The sequence below is a fragment of the Camelus bactrianus genome, chromosome 18 (assembly GCF_048773025.1).
Source record: "Camelus bactrianus isolate YW-2024 breed Bactrian camel chromosome 18, ASM4877302v1, whole genome shotgun sequence".
NCBI lineage: Eukaryota > Metazoa > Chordata > Mammalia > Artiodactyla > Camelidae > Camelus > Camelus bactrianus.
Window position 1 is genome coordinate 29,468,755 of NC_133556.1, and position 16,930 is coordinate 29,485,684.

The 16,930-nt window shown below is 45.3% G+C and overlaps 1 protein-coding gene across 1 annotated transcript in view; it reads right to left on the reverse strand.

Annotated features, from left to right (window-relative positions):
• LOC105065825 (ectonucleotide pyrophosphatase/phosphodiesterase family member 7-like) overlaps positions 1-7,673 on the reverse strand; it is a 32,067-nt gene extending 24,394 nt beyond the window's left edge. The window contains exon 1 of the mRNA XM_074346729.1: positions 7,414-7,673. Within this exon, the coding sequence (XP_074202830.1) occupies positions 7,414-7,663 (250 nt within the window). The 5' untranslated portion in view covers positions 7,664-7,673. The remainder of the gene's footprint in view (positions 1-7,413) is intronic.
• Positions 7,674-16,930: the final 9,257 nt, after the last annotated feature.

A 16,930-nucleotide genomic window follows, 5' to 3' on the forward strand; every position in this document is an offset into this window, starting at 1 on the left:
TTTTTTCCCCCATGATTTCATTTTTCTCTCCCCTCTTGGAAATAGCTGGTGTTGGAGGGACATCTGTCATTTGGTTGACAAGGGGAGGGATGCTGCTGGAATCTGGTAGGTAGAGGCCAGGGATGCTGCTAAACACTCTTGCAACACACAGGACAGCCCCCCTCGCGCCCTGCTCAAGACAAAGAATGATCTAGCCCCAGACGCCAATAACAGGACACTGAGAAAGCCTGATCTAATCTTGAAGATTATCCAAGTGATTTGATTACAACATCTATGAGGAATTTTTACTTCTTATAGGTTGATTTTGGGATAGAACATAAGTGACTCCTCATTTGTGCAAATTGTGCCCTCACACCTCTGGGGGGCACCACCTACAAAGTATTCCTGAGAACAACCATCTCAGAATTGTGCACTACACAATCTACACAGCTATAAGAGGTTGTTCTAGTTTTGGGGGTTTCCCTGGGGTCTCTGGAATAGGGAGAGGCTTTATTTCTGGCCACCAGGGGCCCTGAGCATGCCATTGAGTGTCCTTTAAAGAAAGGAGGAAATGTGGAACTGTGAGGCCCTCATTGGCATTATTCTCGACCTTCTTCTTGTTATGGATTGTTTCCTTTTCGCCCCTAGGCCATATCCATTGACTAGATCTAAAATTGTCAGATTGGCTTTTGTCTGAAACATGGTGGTGATAGCTTCTTATTTTCAATCAGTTCCTTGGGGGAGGAAACACACGCTGTCACCATAAGACTTCCTATCCACCCACTATTTGCTTGGTGGGATTTCCTTAGCTTCAGCAGCATAACTTATTCTTGCTGGTCCTTAATCACTTTGCAATAAAAACTGAGATTGCAAAAATGTTCATTGTCATTACCAGTGATGGAGCAGTAAGTACAGTCTTCTGGAGAGAGAGAGGGAACTGGGTGATTTAAACTAGCAGAATGAGCTGCTCGCCCCCAGAGAATGGCTTTCGGCAAGATCTGAGGGGAATTACGACAGAGTTCAGGGATACGGAGGGACAGAGCTGGGAGGTGTGGTCATTGAATCCACTGGGAGCCCGTGCCCTGTGGGAAGCCCCATGGATGGAGTTGGGATTTCTTGGGTCTCAGTACTGGGTCACCAGACTGCAACCCCCTGTCCCTACACCATTGGGCCCAGGCTGGGTGGTAGTCCTTCTTTTGCTCCTCCCTCTGATAACAGTCCCTGATTTTCCACTGGGGACCTGCTAGCACCCCATGAGTGACATGGTTTGTGTGGGGCTTGCCACCCACACCTTGACCTGAGGGTAAGCATGTGGTCCCAGCTTGGGTGCTTAGCATCATTCCATCCCCTTGGCCAGAGAGATTGGTTCTGAGAAGCAGAATGGCACTATGAGAGTCAGTCTTGGGAATTCTGTGTTCACTCTTAGGAAAGAGAAATAGAGAAGCAGAGAGAGAGGTAAAGAGAGACAGATTGATTGTTCTGATGGCATAATTTGAGGATCTGGGATGTAGCTATGCCTGTAGCTATCGATTATGTGTTATAAGATGTCATGGGTTTAATTGTGTTCCTCAAAAAAGGTACGTCGAAGTCCTAAACCCCAGAACCTTAGAATGTGACCTTATTTGGAAATAGGGTCATTGCAAAGGTGAGGTCATATTGGAGTAGGGTGGACCCCTGATCTGAGTGACTAGTGTCCTTGTAAGAAGATGGCCACGTGGAGGCAGGAACACAGGAAGACCTTCATGGGTTGGACGGAGGGTTAGAGGGATGCACCTACAAGCCAAGGATTGCCAGAGATTACCAGCACACCACAAGAGGCTAAGAAGAGACAAAGGATTCCTACAGCTTTCAGAGGGAGTGTGGCTCTACTGACACCTTAATTTCAAGTTTTGGGCCTCCAGAACCATGAGACAATAAATTTCTGTTGTTTTAAGTCACATAGATTGTGGTACTTTGTTACGGTAACCCTAAGAAATCAATATAGGTACATTCAAATTAATAAGCCTCCTCTTCCTCCTCCTGCTTCTTCAAAAACATCATCATCATCCTTACCTTCACTTAAGCAACAGAAAGAGTCTCATATGGATGGGGTGACACACTGTGATGTGGGGATTCCTGCCTCCATGGTCATTCAGTGCTCCTCTTGCATTGGCCCCTGGGTCTCAGGGGTTAGAGCATAGGTCCCTGGGGCTTTCTAGAGCTCCATGCTGGGGCACCATCACCTGTTACCTTTGCCTTTACACAAAGACTGATGCTAACCCCCTAGTTATCTAAGTCCCATCCAGGAACTGTTTATGGTAGGCGGAATTAAGATGGCCACAAGATTTCTGCCCCAGATATACACGCCTTGTGTAACTCTCTCTTGCACATGGGTGAGACCTGTGACTTGCTTCTAACCAATAGAACATGCAAAAGTTTAAGGGACTTTGCAGATGTAACAAAGGCGCATAATCAGTTGACTCTGAGTTAATTAAAAGGAGTTCTTCCAGGGTGGGCCTGGCCTAATCAAGTATGCCCCTGGCAGAGGCTCAGGAGGAGAGAGACACTCTCCTGCTGGCCTTGAAGAATCCAGCTGCCACGGGTTCTACAGCTTCAAGGAAGTGAAGTCTTCTAACAGTTGCATGAGCTTGGGAGAGGACCCTGAGCTTCAGAAGAGATGCCACCTCAGCTGACACTTTGCTGCCTTGTGAGGAGTAAATTCAGCCATGCTGGGACTCCTGACGTGGAACCTGAGAGATAATAAATGAGTGTTGTTCTAAGCTGCCAAGTTTGTGGTTATTTGTTGCACAGCCATAGAAAACAAATACATCATTACATTTTGGGGGGGGGGGATTAGGTTTTATTTATTTATTTAATGGAGGTACTGGGGATTGAACCTAGGACCTCGTGCATGCCAGGCACATACTCTACTACCAAGGTAAACCTTCCCCCACTCATCATTCCATTTTAAGAAACTACCAGGTGCTGTGTTCTACGTGTGTGTATGAGTGTGTGTGTGTGTGTGTGTGTGTGTGTGTGTGTGTGTGTACATGGAGAAAAGGAGTGATGGAAGGTGGGGGATGGAGCCAGGTGGGAAGAAGAAAGCTACCCTGGAGGAAGTGATAGCCCGTCTTATGCAGGAGGGTTGCAGCTTGATCAACATGCAGACCTGCCCAGTGCCCAGCCTTGGGGAGCTGGAGGGAGAACATCACCCCCAAAGCCTGGTCTCGGGACCCTCCATCCTAGACAGAGGCCCCACTTCCACTGTCTTACAGATGATGCTGGGGGGCAAATACTTGGAGGAAAAACACATCCTTTGTAAGGATGCAAAGATTTTCTTATGTGGAGAGATAATGAGATGGAATATTTAGCCAATTTTATTTTAAAAATCCTCTCTCCTTTAGTCTTTCCTTTGTTCAAACAGCCAGGACTTCTGTTTTTCATGCTTCAAGGAGAGGATACCATGGGAAAAAGTGGGGAAAGCAGAGACTTCTTCTGGCTTTGAGGTTTCACCAGCTCAACCCCTTCTGGAGGAGTTGAGGGGCAGAGAAAGGTTTGGGTGGGGACACAGGGGACTAAGAACAAACCTTCCCTGCCTGATTCCCTGAGCTGTCAGAGAAAGGAAACAAAGAGACAGAAGGATCCCCAAGAAAGTGGGTGGAGCTCCAGAGAGAAGGAAGCAACCCCCCCAAAAGATCTGTGGAATTTGGGAGCAGAAGAGACAGGAGCCTGATCTGTGCATCAAGCAGTGGAAAGGTGGCAAGACCCTGGAGACACATAAGTGTGTAGTTGGCAATTGTCCACACCGCCTGGCCCAACAGAGATGCTCAAACAATATTTGTCAAACAAAAGGGTGACTGCATCATAAGCCCTCTAAAAAACTCTTGGGGAAGACTTTCTGCACCAGCATCGGGAAAGCTGAGGAGGGTCATGTGATCCTGGCTCTGGGGTGAGGACTCAGATTCTGCTCACCTGACAGCCCCCAGGCAAGAGGAGGCCCTGCTGCCCAGATGTGGACCTGGGGGGCCCAGGGTTCTGACCTGACCAGCCAAGTTGGCTAAATGTTATGCCTGGGGCATGGTCTCTCCCTGCTGGGCTCCCTGCCTGGGACCACCTGGCTCCTGGCCCTTTGGACTCTGTCTAAAAAGCTTGGAGGGGTGGTTACATGGCTCCTCAGACCTGAGCCCTTATGGGAGCTGCCGCTTTATGCAGCTGAGCTGAGAAGCAGTACAGCAGCACGCGTCTCCTCACTTCTTTCCCCGAGTTAACTTGCCCTGAGGTGTTCACGAGACTCTAGTTAATTAGTCACTGGGCCAAGGGAGCCCCCTTTATCATACTTCTTGTCAAGCCTACCCCCTGCAATCTGAAGAGGTCTTTGGGTGCCGGCAGCACTGATTTTTATCCATTATTTTTTCTATTATGAATGATGCTTTTCCACACTGGAATCAGACAGAGGTCGGCTTGAGCCCAGCTCATGAAGACAAATGCTGGTAGTTTTTCTGGGTCCGAGGAGGCTTCTGTGTCATTAATACAACATATTCAGGATACCGCCCATTGCCTGGAAGCTCTGAGGATGTGCAGCATTCAAAGATACTTAATTAGAAGGAAAGACACCGGAGGGCTGTAGGCACATTAGAGGACTGTCTGGAGCTGTCCAGGGCTGAGTTCAAATCTCTGTGTGGGGCTTTGGGACAAATTTGCACTTTTATGGGCCTCGGGTATCTCACTTGTTTTGACTCCTTATCACTGTTACAAGAGTCAAAGGATATGACAATCGTGGTACCTGCTGAACATTTTTGTAAGCCAGGTAGTGATTCAGCCACCCAAGACAGGGGTTTCAGCTGGGGGCCAGTTTGTCCCTCAGTGGGCATTAAGCCATGTCTGGAGATGTTCTTGGTGGTCATAGTGGGAGGAGGGGGCACTCCTGGCACCTAGTAGGTGGAGGCCAGGCATGCTACTCAACATCCCACAGTAAACAGGATGGCGCCCACCACTGAGAACCATCTGATCCCTAATGTCAATAGTGCTGAGGCTGTGAGACCTGTTTTAAAGCAGTGAATGTTCACCAGCTCAATAAATGGCAAGTTGGTTATAAATAAGAGGGGCAGGGGAATATGTTTTTTTCCACAAGAGGTAAATTAAAAAGATTATTTTTTGTATATAAATTTTGTTATTTATAGGCAATACGTCCACACAGTCCAAGACCTAAAAGGTACATGGGATGTATAGTGCAAAGTCTCCCTTCCACTCCATCCCCTTCCTGGAGGAACCAGTGTCACCAATTTCTTGTTTATTTATTTAGAAGTCCTCTATGCATCTATAAGCAATTGTATGCACATATATATATACACACATATTATATACACATGTACATCACATGCATATGTATACGTATGTTACACATATTCTTTGCATCTTGTTTTTGTCACTTAATCCATCTTCTTGAGGATAACTTCCTACTGGGCACAAAGAGCTTCCTCAGTTTTTCTTTTAAAGGTGACAGTATGGATGGTCAGATTGTTTCTATTTTCTCTTGTTACAAACACTAATGCAATGAAAATTTTATATGTACATTATTTTCTACTAAGCAAATATGTAACTGTAGGATAAAGTCCTACAAGTGGATTTGCCAGATAAGAAAGTTTGTGTGTTCATAATTATATGGGATGACACCAAATTACCTTCCATTGAAGTGATATCTGTTTCCATTCCCTACTGGCAATGAGCGTAGGAGAGGAGTTGGGGGTGATTTTGTAATTAAAAAAATTTGCTCTCACTGTTTATATCTTCTCATCAAGTGCCTTCTGGGAATAAGTAAAAGGTGAGCATGGCTTACAATATTTTGTGCCCATTGTATTCTCAGCATTCAGGGACCCAGAATCTGCCCTTGGGAGATCTTTTAAGTGTTATGAAGTTAATGCCGTTGGGAAGTGTCGTTTGCTTTCTCCAGAAAAGGGCTCTTTAGTTCTTGCTTCCTGGTGCTATTAGTCCCCGAATGACTTGCCTCTCAAAGAGTTTACATGTAGAAAATCTCTCTCAGCACATCTCCCTCTGAATGGTTGCTCAGCTTTGTGTTTTAAGTTTCTGATTCAAGGGCCCCTTTGAGAGTCTGGTGGAAGTGATGAAATCCTCTCCCTGCAAAAAGGCACCAGCAGTTTGCCTATCGTGTCAGAGGTTCCTGGAGCTGCCCTCAGACCCCAGTGAGTGGCTCTCTGGGTTGGGGTAAGGCTTATGTTGCCAGCACCCTCCCTGTCACTTGAGGGAGGGTCTGCAGATTCCTGGCTCAGAAGTGGGCAGAACCAGCTCCATGTGACAAAGCCTGGGTTGGTCCCAAGCCTGGTTCCAAGCCTGGCTTCTTCCTTCCCACTCCCTGGCTGAGTGACTGGTCAGTTACTCAGCCTTGCTGAGCCTTGGTTTTCTCATCTGTGGAATGGGGACAACACTTGCTTTGCAGTATTATGCTGGAGAGAACGGAGGCAAAGCATTGGCATGGAGCCTGGCCTCAGGCTCACGTTGGAGAAATGGAAGCTACTGTTAGTCTTATTGTAATGAAATCCTTTGCATCCCGATGGCTTTCTTCTCTGCCTCTCTTTTAGAATGGACTCTCTTTATTTGCTTAGTGGTGACTGGGATTCTGGAACAGTTACATTCCTTCCTGCCACAGAGACCTCGTACATGCTGTTCCCTCCACTTGGAACATTTTTCCTTCCTCTGGACTCCTAAGGTCTCTTTCACTTGCAGGTCATCTGCCTCTTCTTCAGAGAGCACTTGCCTGCCTCTCCGACTTCAAGTCAGTTTGCCCTTGCTGTCTTCTCCCAGAGAAGCTCTCCCTTTTTTGTGCCTCTCTTACTTGTAATGACATCTATTAGCATGTTTGCTTGTCCAGCATCTGTCCCCCTTGTTGGACTACAAGCTCCAGGTGAGCTGGGGGGTCAGCTTGGGCAAAGGCCCTGAGGCAGGTGGGGGCTGGCTGGAGGCACAGGCTGTGGGGAACTTTTGGGCCACCAAAAGATAAAATTTCTCTTCAAAGAGCACTGGTGTCGTTCCAACTTGCCAGTATTAGGTAGGGGAGTGACCTGGTCTAATTGAGTTCTATAAACATTAATGTCTTATTATTTTTATAAAATTCTTTAAATTTTTTACTTTTAAGAAAGATCACTGGCCACGGTGTGAAAGGCAGGGTGAAGGGTGGGTGGGCGTGGACATCTGGGAGATTCCTTAGGAGGCTGCAGCCGTGGTCCTCATTCTGTCTGCAGGCTGGGGCTCCATAGCCCTTGGGTTCTAGAAACAGCCCTGCACATCCCTGGATATTCTAAGCTAGTGCTTCTTCTAGGGGGTGACCCCAAGTGGCATGGGCTGCTTCCCCAGAGCCGACTGAGAATTGGCTCTGTTTCAGGGAACGAGGGATGCTGGGCTCTTGCTGGCATAGCGGGCTGGCTGAGGGGTGGAGCTTACCCGAGATGGTAGTGAAGTGGGATGGGGAAGTCATTGTCACGAAGGGTGGTGTGAGATACTTGGCCTTCACGCCCTCCTGGGCCAGGTGGTCCATGTTGGGGGTGTCCACGTCCTGATCATAGTCCCAGCGGAACCCATCGAAGGAGATTAACAGCAACTTGTGGAAGCTCTTCCTCCCTGGGATGGGATGGCAGCTGGCCCAGCCCAGCAGGACGGGCAGCAGCAGCGTGAGGGCCCCAGGCCCCATCATGTCACCAGAGCCTCCCACGCTCACATCGCTGAGTTCACAGCCCGCTCCCATTTTCTCCCTTTTTTATCTACGGTTGGGCAAAGTCCAAATTGATAATTCTGCCCTAGCTCTGTTGTGGATCAGAACACCAGGAGCGAAGCAAGATGGTGTGTTTGACATGATGGAGAGGTTCTAGAGACAGATGGTGGTGGTGGTTGCGCAAGACTGTGAATGCACTAATGCTACTGAACTGTGTACATTAAAATGGTAAAAAGTGGGGGGGGGGCAGATATAGCCCAGTGGTAGAGTGCATGCTTAGCATGCATGAGGTCCTGGGTTCAATCCCAGTACCTCCACTGAAAAAAAAAAACCAACAACTTAATTACCTCCCCTCCCTTTCCCTAAAAAGACAAATGAAAAAACACAACGATAAAAAATGCTAAATATTACGTATATTTTATGACAATAACAAAAGGCAAACCGTGTGAATATTTTGGACTTTTATACGAATTCCACTGTTGTGAACATTTGGAGAGCAAATTATGTTGGTGCTTTCCTTTGCTTAATATAGCCTGTTTTTATAAGGAGAACAAATTACTGTTCATTATGAATATGAAAACAGCCACCATGGATTGATTGCCCATGAGGACTGGGACTTGCATATACAACATCTATTCTATCCCATTCGATATTTTTTAAAATCCTACAAAGGTTGTTAGTTGAAAATTCCCCATAAGAATAAAAAAATTATTGTGATCAAATGCACATAAGATAAAACATACCATTTAAACCATTTGAAAGTGGACGGTTTCAGTGACATTTAGCACATTCACAGTGCTGTGCAAACATTGTCACTATCTATTTTCAGAATATTTTAATCACCTAAAAAGGAGACCATTAGCAGTCACTCCTCCTTCCTTCCTCCCCCAGTTCTCAGCAACCACTAATCTGCTTTCTGTCTGTTTGATTTACTTATTCTGGATTTTTCATTTAAGTGGAATCATACAATATCTGGCCCTTTGTGTCTGGCTTCTTTTACTGAGCATAATGTTTTCAAGGTTCATTCACATTGTAGCAGGTGTCAGTGCTTCATTCTATCGTATGGATGGACCACATTTTATACGTCCATTCACTGCCTAATGGACATTTGGGTTGTTTCCACATTTTGGCTATTGTGAATAATGTTGCTGTGAACATTTGTGTGTGAGCTTTTGTTTGAATACCCTCTGCTTTCCATTTAATTTTTACAACGTATCTTTTACTTTGTAGCTGAAAAACAGCTCAGAGAGGCTATGGAACCACTCCAAGTTCACGCAGTGGAAGTGAGGCCAGGACTATAGTTTCAATACTTGGCTACATGCTTGCTGAGCACAGGGGGTTAAATTCCTCAAGGGAACAAATTGCTTTGAACAGGCTTAAGCATCTACCCATCTACCCCACATTTATTGAGCACATACTATGTGCTAGGTGTCAGAGACACAGAAGTATAGATGCAGTTTGCCCATGAGTTTGCTCAGAGTCCAGGGGACAGGCAGACAAATAAAAGGTGACATGTGATGGAAAGGCCCTGCCAGAGGTGCATGTGGGAAGAAATGTGGGAACACAAGAAGAAGGTCCTAACCAGAAGCCAGGCAGGGGAGGGCTCCCTGGAGAAGGTGGTGCTAGACTTTTGCAGGCTGGGAGGAATTAGCCTGTTGGAAGCATCACTTAGCTGCTCTTTGGATATGAAAACAGTCTCCTAACAGATCTGTCTGTGGTTGCTTCCTACGGGTACATGGATGACATTTACCTTCACAGCTTTAGAAATATCTGTGAATTGTGTAAAGATGTCACCAATGGGTTTTCCAGTGACAAGAGTTGACAATCTACCCAGGTTTTCAGGTGAAGTTTTTGGAAGGTTTTTATCTTGATGTGGGTGGACTGTGGGCTGGATATCAGACCCAGAAGAGATGATCCATTTCGCCCTTCCTGAAATTGCCTGAGAGTTCTGTTCCAGGTATTCACGTAGGTTGAATTTTTGGGATGAGGAGGTGGTGTGTCAGGGGAGCTCCGTTTTGTATTTGCATAGCTTGGCTTCTCCTATTAGCTAGCATGGCGTTTTCCTACACAAGGGGATTCTGTAGAAGTTTGTGATGAGTATGCAGCAAAGTAGTTGAGAGTGTTTTGTAGCTTGCAGGCCTGGGCTTGCGTCTCTCTGCCACTTACCATCTGTGACACTGGGGGCAAGTCCCATAACCTCTCTGTGCCTCGGTTTCCTTCTCTGTAAGGAGTAATGATATATTTCCTAAGGCTGTGAGGCTCTAGTGAGATAATTGGCAGGAAGCCATCCATGGGCTCCCTGTCACTTCCCAGCCTCCTTGTAATCCTGGCCCATGTGTTGTGACGGGAAGCCACGTGTATCACTTCCAGACTGAAGCTTTCAAGGGCTGGTGCATAACCATCTCACCCTCTCATCCTCTGCCACAGTAACTGTGGAAGCTTTGTGTTGAGATGGTAGAATTTCCATCATTCTGTATCCATGAGTGACCATGTTGCTACGTAGTCCCCAGCTAACCCAATAGAGAAGTGAGAAGTCAGCCATTGTTGCCAAGCCACTGACATTTTAGGGTTCATTTGTTACTGGGGCACAACCTAGTCTATCCTGGCTAATGCAGTAGGATTGGTCCTTGGTACTGTAAATAGTCAACAGATATTGCTTTTAGTATGATAATAAACTGCCACTGATAGTTTTGTTATCAGATCTGATGATGCCAATAATGCTATTTTGTGCTTGAACAAATTGGACTTGGCACTCCTTCCAGCACGTGGGAAGGACAGATGATTGAGGGCCAATAAAACATTATTATCTTTAGTTGATGTCCCTGGTTACCCTTGGTGGCAAAGAACAACGTATGATACTCTGAGAAAGCCAGGCCTGGAGGAGAGCTGCTGTTGGTACCAGGATCAGGACTGTCCAAGACTGGGCATTCTTTAGTCTGGAGAGAACCTTGAGTACCTACCTGGTGTGTAGATGTTTTGAGAGAATGTGAAAACTTGTACTAAGTGGTTTGGCCCTTTGGGAATTGCATGTTAATCACTTAGGCCCTTTTAGGGACAAGTCACACATATCTCAATATTTTGGAAACACGCGAAAAATAACCAGCAGTCATGCAACAATCCACCATGTCCACTGAAACTCCCCCAAAGTGCAACATTTGATGTAATCAGCAGAGCTTAGTGGAGGTGGTTAGAGAGGATTCTCATTGTAGTCACTGTGATGCTTATGGTCACAGCATTGTAGCGTATCTTGGTTTCTCTTTGGTGAGTTCTGGTTTGGAAGGCTTCAATCCATCATCTGTTTTGGCAAATATTTATTGAGCATTCTGGATGGGGTGGAGGATGAAATATAGAGGAGAGAGTCAATCCCTTCCTGCTGCTATGTTTTCAAGCTGTCCTCGTACTCAGCTATGGCTCATGCAGGCTTGTGGGTTCCACAGTTTCAGAAGCCTCTCCAAACCATGCCACCCTGGACTAGATTCTTCTTTGCCAGTCCAGTAGAGTCATCTCTGACTCTTACTGTCTTTTGCATGGCTGTCGTATCAGTCATGGGGAACTGTTATGGAGGTGCAGTGCATTTTGTGAAACTTACAGTTGATCAAGAACACCACTAAACTTTGTTAAGAAATCTACATACTTTTGACATAATCACTGGAGTAGAGATGGGGAAATTTCCAAACACATTTTGGGAATCATCCCAGCAGAAGTTAATATTCAGAACTCTTGGTTTCAAGTGACAGAAACCCACATCTTACTACTGTAGGTAAGAAAAGGGATCATACTTTAGTCTGGCTTTCCCTTAAAGCAGACCCTGAAACAAGGATGGGAGCACAAGTGGTTTATTTGGGAGGTGACCCCAGAGAGCACCCATAGGGGCATAGGGAAGTGCTTCAAGGAAGGGAAGGAGGCTAAAATGGGGTTCATGCAGTACTAGAATGGTGACTACAAATCAGCTATGGACATGGCATCTGCAAGAGTCCTTTTTGGGCATAATTTCCCAAATGTCATGTCATTGAAACCACTTTGCAAAAAGGCAGGGATACAGCTGGGCTCCAGGAACCAGGGACTCACACACCACCAGATCTCTCTCTGCATCTCTGTGTCTGCCTTTGTTTACATATCACTTTAATTTTCTCTCACTCAGGATTGGCTTTTTCCATAAGGTGAGGAATGTGGCCACAAACGCTCCTCTTTGTCTCATTCCACAGTTCCTGTTCATCACAGAGCATGATTATATTTTTCCACTTCCACCTAGGAAAAACAAATCTGAGGGAAGAAATCTGATTGGCTTGTTTGGGTCGTATGCTCATCTCTGGACCAATCAACTGTGGCCAAGGGGGCGGAGTCATGTAAGAACATGGTAGCCCCCACTAGAGCCACATGACTAGGCTAGGAAGAAGTGGGAGTCTCAATAGAAGTGGGGGGCATTAGGCTGAAAAAATAAGAGATGTTCATGATGAAAGGAAAGGATTAGGAGATGCATCCTGTTAAATTTGTTAATGATTGGGGCTTTAAACATTTTTTTAAAATACAAATTTTCACTATGGTTCTCTCAGCATGATTTAGCAGAAAAGAAAAACCTGCCATGAGCTGAACATTTCCTACGCACAGACTGTTGCTGTGGATTCAGATACTTACTGATTAATCCAAAGATCAATTACAATGCTTCTCAAGGGATGTGAACTCTGATAGGGTCCGCTTATGATGGCGCTGAAGTCAAGCAAGAGAAAAACTGGCATGTAGGACACTCTAATTTCTTTCTTCCGTTGAGTGCTGTAGAGTTGAGGTTCTGCCTGGCCATGGATGCACCTTGGGGGACGGTTGCATATAAGGGTATGTGTATGAGTGTGTGTGTTAGGTATTTTCCAAAGATGAGGCAACATCCCACAAACGCCCTTTTGAAGTGTAATTGCAAATTCTTCATCAAGAGGTCCTCTGACTTGCCTATGACTTGCTTTGACCAGTAGAATGTGGCTCAGGTGATAGTGTCCAACTTTTAGTCTTAAGCTCTGAGAGCCCTTGTAGCTTCCCTTATTTTTGCTCTCTTGGAAGCCAGCACCAAGTAAGCCCTGGATCTCCTGCTCAAGGGGAGGAGGGCTCTGGAAGATGAGAGGGCATATGAAGGAAAACCAAGTTCCTGGACACCAGCAGCACCATCTGCCAGGCCTGTAAATGAAGCCATCGGGCACCTTTCCAGCCCAGCTGGGCTTTCAACTGCATGTGAGCCCAGGTGAGACTAGCAGAGGAAATGCCCAGTGAACTCACAGAATCATGAGAAATAATAAATTGTTGTGTTTCAAAGCTACTAAATTTTGAGTGCAATAGAAGTAGCCCATGAGGGTGTGGGCAGGTGGGGTACACATTTCCCATCTGCTGAAGATCCATGAGTTCCTAGGATCCAACCCGGAGCGAACTATATCCTCAATGTCCTTCTTGTTTGAAACTTTTAATGAAACTTTTCTTTAAAGACATTTTTTTTTGGAGCTGTTTTAGGTTCACAGCAAAATCAAGAGGAAGGTACAGAGATTTCCCATATGCCCTCTGCCCTACATGTGCACAGCCTCCCCCATTATCAACACCCCCACTGGAGTGGTACATTTGTTACAATTGGTGAACCTACATTGACACATCATAGTCACCCAAAGTCCATAGTTTATATTACAGCTCATTATTTATATTATAGCTTATATTACTCTTGTACTTATAAATACAAATATAGTTTATATTACTGTTGTACATTGTAAGGGTTTGGACAACTTCCGTGAAATTTTCACAGATTTGGACCTTCCTCAGGGAAATCCCAAGGCTTGTGACTTATCTACAAGGGTTGATTCAACTGGAATGGACCCAGGTCTCTTTGGGCTAATATGCTATTTCCTTAAGACAAGTGCCACCATGTCACATTCTCTCCTCAAAATTGCCACAAATACAACCCCAGAAATAAAGGCTATTGCTTTAACTGAAGATTCTAGGAGAACATAGAATAAAAGATTATATTCACAGACCAAACAGTTAAACCTCCATCTTTTATCAAGTTCCTCACTACATGGCCACATCACTCTGTCTTTCCTCCCCATAATTTCTCCCCTCTGCTCTCTCTAGCCACAGCTTTTTCTCCAACCTTACCCTGCCTTTCAAAACCTCTTCCAATTGCATGCTGCCTTTAGCAAAATCTTGAGCTAAACCTGCTTATACCTCTGGGGAATCTTAGACCACCCGACCCATGCGGATCCAACAATATATCATCTTTGCTGCTTCAGGCAACCACTCTGGTGTGGTTTCCATGCCTGATGGAGAGCTCATCCTTATCTTCAGCTGAACTCTTGTCCTGGAGCTTCAACCTATTGCTCCTTGTTTGGTATCTTGGGCCATGCTGAATAACTCAAGTTCCTCTTTCTTCCATTAGATATTTGAATACAGTCATATTTTCCCCTCTTCTCCTCCATCCCTCCCTCACTCCCTTCCCTTTCCAGAGGAGGGATTGGCATACTTTTTCTATGATGAGCCAGATAGTAAATATTTCAGACCTTGCAAGCCTGCCAGTCTCTGTCACAACTACTCAGCTCTGTGACTATAGCATGATAAGGAACTGTAGACAATACATAAACAAATGGACATGGCTGAGTTCCAATAAAACTTTATTTACAAAAACACACGGCAGGTCAGATTTGGTCTGTGGGCCATCGTTTCCTGACTTCTGCACCAGCATATTCTCTTTAGACTGAACATCTCTAACTCTTTTGACTGTTGCTTATTTGGTGTGGCTTTGATTTTCTGCTCCATTGTGAATGCCTGCTAGTTTGTCCATCTCTCTTAAAATGTGGTCCTGAGAACAAGATGCATACTCTGCAAGTGTGATGATGTAACACTCTCCCCTGCTGCTTTTTGAGCAGGAGGAAGAGAGTAGGAGTGACTGTCACCCTTGGGAAATCCAACCTCATGAAAATTTGGTGAGACACCTCTGCAAAGGATGTAAACCTATTAACCCACAGGCTGGCAAGAAAGAAACCAGAAGCATGATCTGTCAAGTGTGAGTTTAATATCTGATGTACAGAGATCTCTGCCTTGTCTGATTGAGATTAGAAGGGGAGGACTTGTCCACAGAAACCAATTTCTATCCCCAGGTGAGGCTCTAGCAGATAATCATATGAGCAGAACTTCCTGAGAACAAAGACAAGGGGAAGAGGTGGTGTTCGAAGAATGAAAAGGTCAATAATTAAGGCTACGACCGTGCTGGGAGAGGCGAAAGAAGAAAATTAGACTGCCAGGCATGAATAACGAGAAATCTGATGGAATTAGCAGTGCAGAACAGACACTGAAGGCTTCTGTATTCCTCTCATAGGCAAAAGTTTTTGCTTAGACTGGATGGGAGAGGAAAAGGCAGTTATGTTGAGAATCCCATTTCCCTAAGAATGAAAGGAGGATTTTGGAAAAGGCCTCAGAATAAAAGAGAGGCACGTGGGGGCTCACTGGAAATTCCTAGAGGCTGAGTACCATCTTGGCATGATGCAGGGTTGGGAGTGAGGGGGATAGCATTGGATCAGGTCTTTGCTTGTCCAGCACAGTCCCTTCTTAAATGTTGGCTGTTCTCACAGCCTAGTCCAGACATTCTTCTCTGCTCTTTCTAGACTTGCTTGCTAGGTGAGTCCATCCATTTCCACAACTTTAGCTACCACTCTTTGACTGATGACTCTCAAAGGTCCGTTTCCATCTCACTTCTCCTTTGAACACTAAACTTACACAGCCAACGTTTTTCTTTTCCTTTTTTTTAGTGTGTGTGTGTGTATAGACTGAAGTATAGTCAGTTTACAGTGTGTCAATTTCTGGTGTACAGCATAATGCTTCAGTCATACATGAACATACTTATATTCATTTTCATTTTCTTTTTCACAAGTTACTACGAGATGTTGAATATAGTTCCCTGTGCTATGTAGTATAAACTTGTTGTTTATTGGATTTTGTGAGAATCCTCCTGTATTTCGAAGCGAGAGACACTCTGTCAGAGTTCAGCAGGTGTTCTGTGCGATTCAGTGGGTTTGTAGATTTAATTCTTGGTGTATTTGTGGGAGAGGGCAAGCTGTGAGTCTCTCTGCTCTGTCATCTTGGCACCTCCTCCAGCCAACGTTTTTCTTGTTTTCTTCTCTACGTGTCAACAAAATTAACATCTCATGCTTAACACATCCAAAGCCACCAACATCAAGCTCTTGCTTTTTATCCCCCTCTACCCTTGTGCTCCCAATGTGCCTCCGCCATTCCTTAAATGGCATACAGTCTACCCAGCTGTTCAAGGTAGTAAACCAGGCATTGCCCTCTTTTGCCTTCTCTCCCCATCAGCCGGTCCTGTGATTCTGAGTTCTCAAGTTGTCCATTCTCTCCATCTTTGCTGCCACTGTCTTAACCCAGGACATCATACCTCAGCTAGGCTATGGCAGCAGTCTCATAATTGGTCTTCCTGTTTCTGCTCTCAACCCTCAGCAATCCATTTTCCACGTGGAAGCTAAAGGGATCGTATAGGGTCCCTGTGTTGGCTTCCCATTGCGTGGAGAATAAAATTGAGGCCTTGTGTCTCCTGCTGCTCCTGCCCACCTCTCCACCTCCTTCTTGTCTCCTCCTTTTTGCCTACTCTGCTTCAGTCACTCTGGCCTCCTTTTGGTTCTATGGACCCAATAAGCCTTTTCCCACCTCAGAACCTGTTGTTCGAATCTGGAGTGATTTTCTTCTGCTCCTTCTCCAAACTAGCCTCTGATTTCCCTCTAACTATTAGCTTAAGTGTCAGCTCCACAGAGAGGTCTTACCTGACCCCCTTTACAAAATGGACTCCATGTTATTCTCAGCATTTTGCTACTCTCTTCATGGTCTTTCTTATTTTTTTGTTTGTCTCCCCTCATAGCCCATAAGCTCCTCAAGGGCAGGAGCACACCTGCTTTGCTCTGCAAATCCTTGTAACCCCAGCACCCAGCACAGTGCCTGACTCATCATAGTTGCTCTATCAATAAATCCAGAATGAAGGGATCAATAAATGGAGAGTTACTTCTCTCAACTACAGATAATGAGATTTAAATACTTTGTGTTTTCCTTAGTCAGACATTATGTGCAATTAGGCATCAATAAATGATGATGATGACAACATCTGTGTCGTGCCTGATGTTCATCACCAATCACTAAATCAGTCAGTTGTGCTTCTTTTGACAGTTCTGTTTTCAACCTAATGATTTGTTTCTTTTAACGTAGGACTGTTGACTTTGTTTGGGT